A 12,931-nucleotide genomic window follows, 5' to 3' on the forward strand; every position below is an offset into this window, starting at 1 on the left:
ATAAGGGATTTGATTTAAGTCATACCTGAATGGTCCAGTGGTTTTCCCTACTTTCTTCAATTTCAGTCTGAATTTTACAATATGGAGTTCTTGATTATACCAGTCAAGCTCCTGTCTCCTTTGAAGTCATAGCACTTATTACTAGCAGCCTGTGGGGTGATTACACGCTGTCTTGTGGTGTCACTGGCATTATTAAATGTCTTCTGACAGTGTTTTTGATGTCTTGTGGTATTACTAAGATGTTGTTGCTGTTGTTCAGTTGCTAAGTCATGCCTAACTCTTTGCAACACCATGGACTGTAGCACAGCAGGCTCCTCTGTCCTCCACTATCTCCCAGAGTTTGCACAAATTCATGCCCAGTGAGTTAGTGATGCTATCTAACCATCTCAACCTCTGCCACCCGCTTCTTTTGCCTTCAATCTTTCCCAGCATCAGGGTCTTTTCCAATGAGTTGGCTCTTTGCATCAGGCGGCCAAAGTATTGGAGCTTTAGCAACAGTCCTTCCAGTGAATATTCAAGGTTAATTTCCCTTAGGATTGACTGGTTTGATTATCTTGCAGTCCAAGACAAAAGTCTTCCCCAGCACCACAATTCAAAAGCATCAATTCTTGAGCTCTCAGCCTTCTTTATGTTCTACCTCCCACATTCATACATGACTATGGGTAGAAAAACTGTAGCTTTGATTATATGGACCTTTGTCAGCAAAATGATGTCTCTGCTTTTTCATACATTGTCTAGGTTTGTCACAGCTTTCTTTCCAAGGAGCAAGCATCTTTTAATTTCATGGCTGTAGTCACAGTCCACAGCAATTCTAGAGCCCAAGAAAATAAAATTTGTCACAGCTTCCACTTTTCTCCTTCTATTTGCCATGAAGTGATGGGACTGGATGTCATGATCTTAGTTTTTTGAATTCTGAGTTTCAAGCCAGCTTTTTCACTCTCCTCTTTTACCCTCTTCAAGAGGCTCTTTACTTCCTCTTCTGCCATTAGCATAGTATCATCTACATATCTGAGGTTGATGTCATTTCTCCTGGCAATCTTGATTCCAGCTTGTGATTCATCCAGCCTGAGATTTTATATGATGTACTCTGCATATAAGTTAAATAAATTACTAAGACAGCACCTATATTATTATTACCATGTATCTTTTGCAGTATTGAGCTTTTCATATACTTTTATTGTGCCAGCTAACTCTAAACTCCTTTGTATTGCTCCTGGGGTCTTGGCTAATTCAAAAGTTTGAGTGTTTGTGAAGCTTTCATTCATTAGAAAAATTATCCAAATCAAACAAATACAGCTAACACTGTTTGATTCTACCCTATTTAGAGAGTCTATAAGTATAGACTCTTTTTGTGCCCAGTTTTGGGCCTAAAGGTAATCTGTGTGTGTTTGTAACCCCTTCAGCCCTTATACACTCATAGAGTTAAAGCTATCTTCTGAACAACCAAAGAAAAATTCTATCTGTTCTTTGAAAATTAAAAAACAACTAACTAACTCAGTTAAAAAGTAGTTCCAGTTCGCAGGTTTATTTTGATTTTACAAATTTATAATATAAATAAATAGAAAGGAATAGACATAATATATATGTAATTTTTAAATAATAATAAAATGCATACTCTGAAGCCATTATCCACCATAGGAAATAAAACATGAAAGAGTAAATCTTTTATATCATCAAAATTTTTAGGTAAATTAACTCTAAAATGATTATAAAACTTTAAGATGATAAAGGGGGTTTTAAGACTTAAAAAAGACACCAACTATTACATGATTATATGGTGAGATCAGAAGGAGATTACAGGCTTCACTGGTAGCTCAGTGGTAAAGAATCTGCCTGCCAATGCAGGAGACATGGGTTCAATCCCTGGTCTGGGAAGATCCCGCATGTCAGAGAGAAACTAAGTTTGTGTGCCTCAGCTATTGAGCCTGTGTTCTTGAGCCTGGGAGCCACAATTACTAAGCCACAACTTTTGAAGCCCACACACTCTAGAGCCCAACAACAGAAGCTACCACAATGATAAGCCCACACACCTCAACCAGAGGGTAGGCCCTGCTCTCCGCAACTAGAGAAAAGCCAGAGCAGCAACAAAGACTCAGCATGGCCAAAAGTAAATAAATGAATGATTTTTAAAAGGAGATTAGATAAATCTAGCCCTAATGATGATATCAAATACTTCTGCTAAAGACTTTGTCAGTGGGAACTATTTTATGTCCATTAAAGAATTGTAGTGTAAAGTGACTATCTAGCCTGGATTTGTGGAATAATTACAATTTCACCCCATTTCCATAAACCAATGGCTTTCCGGAAATTACAATATTTTGTTATTCAAGCTAGTCTACAACTTCCAGTGTACCTCTTCTATCAAGAAATAAAGGTTCTTGTGGGGTCATGCAATCTATGCTGATGTGGGTAAATAATCAACATAGATAAAATGAAAAAAAGAAAAGCATCAGGTTAGAGATTTAGAAGATTCTGACTCTAGTCACTGTTGAATTACTGGCTTTCATGAAGTGAGCATTAGACTTTCAGGTAGCTAATACAGAGGGAAATATAACCAATATTAAGATCCACAATATCTATAAGGGAAAACTAAACCAGTTGCACAGGAGAAGCCCATTATTCCTGATTCTAAGAACTGAGATGTATTTCTCTACTAAATCTTCACAGAAATAATATGATCATTTACACCCCTTCCTTATAGTAAACACAGCAACGTGTTTCAAAGGGTTTTGTTTTCAATTGAGTTACAAGTGATGTAGAATATTCTATAAGTTACATGGCAACCCACTCCAGTATTCTTGCCTGGAGAATCCCATGGACAGAGGAGCCTAGAAGGCTACAGTCTATGGGGTCACAAGAGCTGGATACGACTTAGCGACTAAACTACTACAGGTGTACAATATAGTGACTCACAATTTTTAAAGCTTATACTCCATTAAGGAGACAGCAATGGCACCCCACTCCAGTACTCTTGCCTGGAAAACCCCATGGACGGAGGAGCCTGGTAGGCTGCGGTCCATGAGGTCACTAAGAGTCGGACACAACTGAGCGACTTCACTTTCGCTTTTCACTTTCATGCACTGGAGAAGGAAATGGCAACCCACTCCAGTATTCTTGCTTGGAGAATCCCAGGGATGGGGGAGCCTGGTGGGCTGCAGTCTATGGGGTCGCACAGAGTCGGACAGGACTGAAGCAACTTAGCAGCAGCAGCAGCAGCAGCAGCATACTCCATTAATTGTTATTGTAAACATTGACTACATTCTTTGTGTTGTACTATATATTCTTATAGCTTATTTTATACATAATAGTTTGTATCTCTTAATTCCCTATTATTATATTGCCCCTCCCCCCTTCCCTCTCTTCACTGGCAATCACTAGTTTGGTCTCTATGAGTCTGCTTCCTTTTTGTAATATTCACTAGTTTTCTGTAGCTTTTAAATTCCACATATAAGTGATACCATACAATATTTGTCTTTCTCTGTCTGAACTTATTTCACTTAGCACAATACCCTCCGAGTCCATCCATGTTGTTGCAAATAGCAAAATTTCATTCCTTTTTATAGCTGACTATTCCAGGAAATGGCAAGCCACTCCAGCCAGTATTCTTGCTTGGAAAATCCCATGGACAGAGGAGCCTGGTAGACTATAGTCAGTCCGTGGGGTCGCAAAGAGTCGGACACAACTGAGCAACTTCACTTTCACATTCACTTTCATTCCGTGTATATATATCATTATCCATTCATCCACTGATGGACACTTTGATTGCTTACATATCTTGGCAACTGTAAATAATGCTGCTGTGAACACTGGGGTGCATGTATCTTTCCAAATTAGTGTTTTTGTTTTTTCCAAATACCTATCCAGCAGTGGATATTCCTGAGTCATATAGTAGTTCTATTTTTAGTTTTTTGAGGAATCTCCATACTATTTTCCATAGTATACCTTGCCAACAAGGTATAAAGATTCCCTTTTCTTCACATCCTTGCCAACATTTGTTACTTGGGTTCTTTTGATGATAGCCATCCTGACAGGTATGAAATGATATCTCATTGTGGTTTTGATTTGCATTGCCCTGATGATTAGCAATATTGAGCATCTTTTCATGTGCCTGTTGGCCATCTGGGTTTCCTCTTTGGAAAAATATCTATTCAGGTCTTCTGCTAATTGTTTAATCGAGTTGTTTTATTAATGAGCTGTATGAGCTTCTTATATATTTTGAATATTAACCCTATCAGTCATATCATTTGCAAACATTTTCTCCCATTTAGCAGGTTGTCTTTTTGTTTCACCAATCATTTTCTTTGCTGTGTGAAAGCTTTTAAGTATAATTAGGTTCAATGGATTTTCTTATCATAACAAATATGCTGAGGACCTCAAACCAAAATGCAAATTCAGAGATACTAATATATGCCCTCTGAAGCAGTTCTTCTGGGTACAAGCATCATAACTTCATAAAGGTAAACATCTGGAATTTTTACACTGCAAATATTAAAATAGTTCCATCCTTAGTCAAGAATTCAGATGTTTTGGATGGATCTGCTATTTGTAATTAATTTGCTGGTCCTAGTATGAATATAATATACTTGAACTACATTTCATTAAATTCCCATCAGATTTAGATAGAATTTCTTTTTTTCCTTTCTTATAGGTAAGTACCCAGAGAAGTAAGAAAACATTTTTTCTCTGGGATTATGCTTGGCATATGTGACAGAAATGTCAGAGTAAGTACAAAATGTGAATGTGCATTTGTCATGTATGACTATAGGGGGAATTCTACTTTTTAAAATATATACCAATCAATTTATCAACTTTCCAAAGTGCAATCTGATTATTTGCTTTGGAAGTTTTTTCTTCTGCAATTTAAGTGTTCAGTAAGAGCCACTGATTATGGGCTGGAGGAAAGGACAAAGGAAATCTAAACCAAAATGACTAGGAGTCATAATCTACTAATACTTGCTCAAAGAGAAAACACTTGAATTATTATGCAAACCAAAAGAAAAATAAGAATTAAAGGTAAAAATTTCATATATTCAGTATATACTCATATATTCAGCGAGTCATTTGTATCAAAGCCACCTCTAATCTTTCTTTAACTGGATTGTGCTTGGTTTTGTTTCCCCTACAGGATAAAGAAGAAAACCACTAGAGTGTCTCTGACTATCAGTTCTCCTGTTAATGAAACCTCTAACATCAGATCAAGTTATTCTACCTTAGTTCAACCACTGTGTATTGACCCCCAGAGGGTAGGTTCAACTTTAAAAGCTTTCTGAGGGGTTTCAGTAATGGAGACACAGGCCCAGAGAAGAAGGAATCAATGCAATTTTCTTGAAAAGTATACACAGGAAAAGCTTCCAGCTGCATGACCTCAGAAGGAACAAGAAAGAAATCTATGGGTCTCAGAAATAACTCCATGGTAGTTCTGTGGGTTGGCCATTTGTCTGTGTGCCAGACCATAAGGGACAGTTGGTCTCCAGGAGCTCAGTCCCATAATAGAATATTCCAACTATCCAAGGAATGAATTCCCTTGTAATTAAAAAAGGAGAGAGATGTTTTTCGAAAACCTAAAAGATACAAGAACAACTGTAAGGAGGAAGGAAAAAATCTAGTCAGTAAAATTTAGAAGTTATTTAAACCTTTAATGCACAGTCTCTAAATAATCACCAATACTCATTTCTCAAATGTAACCACCTAGTGTTGTATTTCACCATCTCAACTAACGGAATGCTGGAGGAGAGAGGAAAAAGAGGTGGCATTGGAGTAGATATCCAAACTGACATTTAATTTAGGAATACCACCCCTTTCATAAAGTAAATTTATAGTGTGGGTGGTCACAGCTAGCCCATGGCCACCATTCAACTAAGGTTTCAGAGCCTTGACAATGTGGATGACAGTGTCTCTTCTGTTTCTTAACCAGATGCAGAGTCCCTGCAGCAGCCTGTTTGGATCCACTTGTGTTGTAGCCCCTGTGTTCACCAAGGTAATCTATGCACAGTGCATAATGGAGTTTGGATTTTATAGACAAATTGTAGGGTTTATCAAAGGTGTAGAAAGAAGAAAAGAGAAAACTAGAAAGGACCTCAGGGATTACAATTCTTCATATATGAGAAAACTGAGTCCCAGAAAACATGAAATTATTGTTCAGTGTCACAGGGCAATTCATGGTTCATCCTATGCTCTTTAGACTTTTGCTCTGTGTCAATCCTCCAGCATTGGAAGGCAATACTTAGAAGGTTCTCTCCAAGCAGACAATGCTCTGCCTGACCTCAAGGTTCAATTCATCACATTAACTGGCCATAAGATGCCCTCTGAAGAAGTCAACAAGCAAAACCATATCTATTTCTGGCTTGGGTCACAGTCAGAGATCAGGATTTAGATGCCTCCTCTATCATTCACTGGAAACAGCAGGATTCAATCAACTAAGTCAAACCAAGCTAAGGTTGCTATCTTCTGCAGGCTCTCTGTCTTCCAGTTTTCAAATCTAACAGAACTGGAACTATTGCCCCTGCTGGCCTAAGGTATGAGAAGTACAGCTGGAACTTACCCAGATACGGGATGGGAGACACAGGAAACAGTGTCATTATGAGTAAGGAGCATTGCTATCAATTCTGGAAGCCCACTTTCAGTAGATGCTATCAGGCACAAGTCTTCTCTCCTGCTGCATTCCTTCCTTATAATATGCAGCCCTGGACATCAGGCTCAAGGCCTGGGCTGGTGATCATTATGTCTTACCTACATCTCACCAGGCAGAAGGACCTCAGGTCCTTTCTCTTTGGTCTGAGGGCCAAGTTATAATCTGAAATGTGATTCCAGATTCCAGAGGACCCTGGAGCTGAGAATAGGAGAGGAGGGAGATTAGAACTTAAGGGGTAAATTTACCACAAATGTCACTTGTTCATGTATGAATTGTGAGACTGTACTAGCTGTTGTTAATACTTTTATATATCAATATAACTCTTCATTCTTTAAAGAAAGTTTTCAGATTATGTCTCTGAAATGAGCCTCAAAGCCTCAAGTATGCTGAGCATTTTGCTACCCCTATTTCACAGACAAAGAACAGGAGTTCCACAAAAGAGTTCCACAAAGTCTTCCAAGTTCCTATGATGAGCTTCAACCCCCTAGTGGAAAAGTTGTGATTCTGGCCTGGTTCCTCTAAGTCATGATTCAGAATCATTAACAAATTACAATACTTCCCATAAATCTGCGATTTCATAGGTACTAAATAAAAAAATAACACAAAAAAGTGAAGACTTCTGAACTAACTGGTTTTCTATTTTGAAAAGCGGTTCTTGGGAAAAAGAGTAAAAGCTTTCTCATTAAACACAACTCCACGAAATTGAGATAAAAACTTACAGCTGACTATAAAGCACAAAAGATGCCCGGCAAGCTCCTTATTTTGATTAAGGTATAATCAGTTGTCAATAATTATGATGAAAAGCACGCACACTTACTGCAACTGACACCCCAAATCACTGCATATGGTGAAACAGTTTCTTCCATTCTGTGAATTCTGTGTTTGTTCTTCAGCATCTTCAAGATATCTCTACAACCAGAGGTCAGTTTGTCGTGTTTGAATGCCGAGTCCAGGCCACAGCCGCAGTTCAAGTTCACTGGTACAGAGGGAAAGAGCAGATAGCCGACTCAGATGACTTCCGAATTCTGAGAAAAAGTACAGTGATAAGCTTTATAATTTACTTTTAATTCCAATTTACCTTGAAATCTAATTCATGTTTTAACGTTTAATAACTGATTTGTTACAGGTTCAGAGATTGCTACTGCTAAACAATTACTTAAATACAAATAATTCCTCAACATAAACAACCAAAAAAGAAAAGACAGCTGTTTTGTTCTGATGAAATAATAATTTTAATAGTTGTAAAAAGACTAGTCTGTTTTCACAGATTAATCTAAATTATCTTCCCAATGAGCTTTTGGCATACAAACAAGAAAATAAATGTGAGAATAAACATACTTTTTAAAGAGTAACACAAATGAAAACTGATGCATAGCTTTCTAAAACTTTACAGTTTAAGTTTCCCGTGTGTACATGCTAAGTCACTTCAGTCATGTCTGACATGCTAAATGCTGTTTATAAATAATTTCTAATTTAATCCTCACATCAATATTTTGAAGTATGTGTTATCATCCCCATTTTATAAGCAAGAAAACTGAAATTAGAAATGCTAAACATCTTGCTGAAGGTCACAAGGCTAGTAAGTGCTATAGTCAAGGTTAAAGCCCAAGATATTTCTTGCACTATGTGAAGAAAATATACTCACTTAAATATGAATTTAAAACAACTGCACATTTGCACATCACATTTAGAAAGAAACATCTCTATTATGCCACATGGTATTTCTTTTAAAAGTCACATTTATTGCACTTTTGAAAGTAATAAAATTTATTACAATAAACATAAAAAATATATAAAATCTAGAAGAAATGTAAAGTTACATTCTTACCACCCAGCGAAAACTATTATTAATCTTTTGTGTATTTTTCTGCAGTAATACTACAGTATTTTTATAATGTTCAACTTTAATTAGAGAGAGTAAAAGAAAAGGATTTTCTTGGAAGAAAAAGGCCACCTCAGGATTAGTGTTTCAGCAACAGTTTACATTCAGAGAAGAGATATAGCTGTTCCTAGCTCACATTAGAGATGAATAACTAAGGCCCAGAGAAGTAATTTTCACGAAGTCACAGAGCAAGCTAGTTGTAGAACAGGACTGAATATGGTTTTTCTAGCTTTAGCACCCTGCCAAGTATTCATTCCATATCTTTTCTGAGTTTCTACAGAATTTACAGTCTGTGATGCAAGATTTCAGTCAATGTTGTACTTGTTTCAAGTTATTTCTTGTATACACATGGCACCTTCTCTCAACTAAACTGCCATCATTTAAATTCTTTATTCTCTTGTTTTTTCTTTCAGAAGCTTGTTTATCATCCATTCCTGGTAAGCACAATTTTTCAACATCTTGATAATAAATAATTAAACCAAATAAGCATCAGAAGACTTTGTCTCCTAAACCACTTTTGCCTTCAGAAAGTTTTGAGGCTACCTTATGCCAACTCCTCTACAATGGAAGAAGCAAGAAAACTGGGATTTATCAGTATATTTGCTCATTTATTCATTCATTCAACATTTACTAGATACAGGCAATGGCCAGGTTCCGTTCATGGCACTGAGGAATCCCTGACCTCACAGGGCATGAATTCTTCCTCTAATTCCATTTGATGTCCTCTTATTCCATGTTTGCCTCGTGAGCAACACACAGAGGCAGAAAGAAGGTGTCCTGACATCAAACATCTAAATTGTTGGCTGTCCAAGAAGTACATGTGATGGCCACCACACAGTGGCCATCACTATCCTACCATCAAGTCTAGTTACCACAGCAATAACAACATTTAGGTCAGTTCAGAAATTCGTCCTTATAGGACCTCTATGCTAAGCACTAAGGCTACAGAAATCTAAAATTCAAGAGGTAAAGTGTAATCCTTGCTTTTAAGAAGCTGATAGTCTAGTAGAGAAAACAGATGTGTCTAAGAAGCAGGTGTTAGGGACCACACTGGGGTTACTTTAGGTTGCATTTTTAGGATTTATCTTCATGAGGCCACTCAAAGACAAAAATCTAATCAGAGGGATTATTTTTTTAATCTCAGGAATACACTATTTATTCCCAATACCTACTCTCTCTAATATCCTCCCACACTGTTAATTTGGGGCACCTAAATACTCTGCTCAAGATGAATCTCTCCCCTTTCCAGAGGAAGTGTGCACCTTAATTATCACAGAAGCATTTCCTGAAGATTCTGGAGACTTCAAGTGCATTGCAGAAAATGAGGCTGGGACTGCAGTCTCCACAGCAAGACTCTTTGTTTCTCCAGGTAATTACTCCTCAGGATCACCCTGCTTAAATTCAGCCCTGAGCCAAGAGGAAGACTCTCACTGTTTCTATCTGAACTTTGGTGACTAATTCTATTTTTCAGAGGGAAAAGTGGAGAAATCAGAGGGCTCTCAAAAGTCACCCACAAGAAAATTCCCTCCAAAACTGGTCTCCTCTCCCTGGAGCAGTGACAACCACACAAAGGATAAAAATCCAGACAATACTCCAATAAACCTTATGCCAACTATTCCTGAAACAGCCAGTCACAATGAACATGAGATCCAGGTTCCAAAGGATGAGTGCTGCACCATCAATGAAAATTCCTCTGAGCTACAACCACAATGGTAAGGGCAGACAGACCTAACATTCACGCATCCAACAAACATTCTTGGCTCTATATAGAGAACAGTGAACATGACAAAGCTTCTGCCCTCAGCAAGCTTGCATGGATGAATCACTTTACCTCTGTCATTTCTCCATCATGCATTTCACCAAGGCTGAAACAGTAAGTCATGTAAGTTGTAGAAATAGTAAGAAATAATAAGTCTTAGATACATATTTAAGGGTTTGCTACAGAGACTTGTTGGGAAAAAACAATAACACTGAAATGGCAAAAGTTTCTGAAGAATGGAGTCTTTTCCCAAATTAAAATTCAATGTCCTATCTCAATAAAAATAGGTAAAACATTTTGTGATACAGATTTCTACATGGTTAGTCTTAGAATTGGAGAAGGCAATGGCAAGCCACTCCAGTACTCTTGCCTAGAAAATCCCATGGACGGAGGACCCTGGTAGGCTGTAGTCCATGGGGTCACTATGAGTCAGACACGACTGAGCGACTTCACTTTCACTTTTCACTTTCATACATTAGAGAAGGAAATGGCAACCCACTCCAGTGTTCTTGCCTGGAGAATCCCAGGGACGGGGAAGCCTGGTGGGCTGCTGTCTACAGGGTCACACAGAGTCGACTGAAGCGACTTAGCAGCAGCAGCAGTCTTAGAATACAGACACAACTGTCCTTGCATATAAAGGACAAAAGTACAAATGGAAAGATATATCAGTATGTGAATTTGCCAAGCAGGCTGTACGTTTAAAACAACACAATCCACCCACCATCCCCAGCCCCCAAACACAAACATCAAACCAAAATACTGATTTTTTACAAACCTAAAAACTGATACTTAAAAGTCATTGGAGACTAACAGACCTGGAACAATGTGTGAAATACATAGTAAGAATTCAATAAATAGGAACTATTACTTCACTGCATTGTCTTTAAACCAAGGTCAGTGTTATCTCCAGTAACTGTGAATTCTCAGTTGGTCTCCTGGAATCCCTTTAGCTTAATGGGATCGCTAGTCGTCTGGGCAGTAGCTACCCCTATAAATAGATTCCTCACGGGATCAAGGAAGAATAGGTGTGTGGAAAAGTAAATAAGACCACAATTTATTCAACAAACAGTTATTAAGCACACTGTATGTGTTTGTCAGTTTCTGTGCCTTGGTAAAATGGACAATACTCACATCCACAGTTCTTCTCCATAAGTACCTGTGTTTATCAGTGAGACTTTAGGACTTAAAAAGGCCTTGAATTTACTATTAGTATCTTTCATATAAGACTACTATCTTTTTCATTAATAAAATCATTTGTGGGGATAATTATCAGGTAAAAGTTCCATGAATGTCAGCATATTTTTACTGAATGTCTACCAAGAGCTACACTCTCCTAGACAAGATAAATAAGTAATAAGGAGTTCCTTCCTCAGAAAAAAACCTAGTTGAAGAGACACATTATACCACAAAATAGTCCACTGTAGGATTTCTTGTTTCATTTGAGTCTCTGTAACACTGATTTAGTAAAATAGATACTATCATTGTTTTTCACTTAATTATTAAAGTTCAGAGATAGACAGTAGAGTGAGTACTTATACTCAGGTCTCCAAAATAGATAATAAAAAGGTTAATGTGTCTAGAAACCTGCAGAGCATTAACCAAATTAATACTATCATTTGTACTGACTCCAAATCCAGTGGAGTATCCATCATTATTTGTTGAGAAGAATAAGACTGAGTCCACTGCTCCAAAGTGATTCCCTTTTGCTATATGTCTATGCAGAACTTCAAAAATCACAGTGATTAATGCATAACCTGAAAATGAATAAAACATTCTTCATTCTTTTGTCCTTTCATCTTCAATATGACATTTTCCTTCTCAGTTGATATAGCTGAGAAGGATAGAAATTAACCTCATCACACACATCTGACCTCTGAAGAAGGTCAGAAGTTTAAAGCACCATTTTTACAATCACATATATACTTCACATTGTAAAATACAAGAGATGAATGAGTGACAGTTAAACAGCTACCCACTGATGATGAGGCAAGAAGGAATTTCCTGGACATGTAGCAGGAAATATTTCAGTAGGAAACACCTGCAACAGTAGGAAGTTACATACATCTTGTGAGATATTAGAATGATTTACTAGAGGCCCTTACTGATAATTTAGAGACAGAAATGGGAAAGTTGTCTTTAGTGGGTAGGCTGGAATATGGTTCAACCACCAGACATCTTAATTCTTTCAGTTTTAGGATGATTTTTCTCAAATAAGCACCAAATCATTCAAACAGCCATATTTGTGAGAAAACATAAAACACCATTTAAAAAAGCACACCAAATATTTAAAGGCAGAAAAACAGATTCATGGTAAATTACTGAATATAGACCCTTAACTTTTAAGAATGGTGTTCTAAAACATCTTATCTACTTTTCCAAAACCATCTCTTGATCCCCTAATTGTAGCAAGAAACTTAGCCTCAATGTACCGTGGAGCTACCACACTGTAATGAAAGTTTATCTTACAAAGGTCAAGGGAAAAGAAGAGGAAAAGTGTAAATGATAAAGAATAAATAAAAACTAAAATCCTTCCTCAACTACGGAACGTTTAGAATCTGCTCCTGGCGAAAGTGGGAATCTAAGTTTGTCCTGAGCATCTATCGCACTTGGCTGGTAGAGCATATCTCAATCAAACTCTGTTCTTGGGAATAATCAAGTC

The 12,931-nt window shown here is 37.4% G+C and overlaps 1 protein-coding gene across 1 annotated transcript in view; it reads left to right on the plus strand.

The window, feature by feature from the left end:
* The window catches only part of LOC128051019 (palladin-like), a 41,338-nt gene extending 31,109 nt beyond the window's left edge, over positions 1-10,229 (plus strand). Inside the window, exons 4-8 of the mRNA XM_052643522.1 lie at positions 5,126-5,243; positions 5,915-5,977; positions 7,525-7,666; positions 9,763-9,882; positions 9,985-10,229. Of these exons, the coding sequence (XP_052499482.1) occupies positions 5,126-5,243; positions 5,915-5,977; positions 7,525-7,666; positions 9,763-9,882; positions 9,985-10,229 (688 nt within the window). The remainder of the gene's footprint in view (positions 1-5,125; positions 5,244-5,914; positions 5,978-7,524; positions 7,667-9,762; positions 9,883-9,984) is intronic.
* The last annotated feature ends 2,702 nt before the right edge of the window (positions 10,230-12,931 follow it).

This window comes from Budorcas taxicolor, chromosome 7 (assembly GCF_023091745.1).
Source record: "Budorcas taxicolor isolate Tak-1 chromosome 7, Takin1.1, whole genome shotgun sequence".
Lineage (NCBI taxonomy): Eukaryota > Metazoa > Chordata > Mammalia > Artiodactyla > Bovidae > Budorcas > Budorcas taxicolor.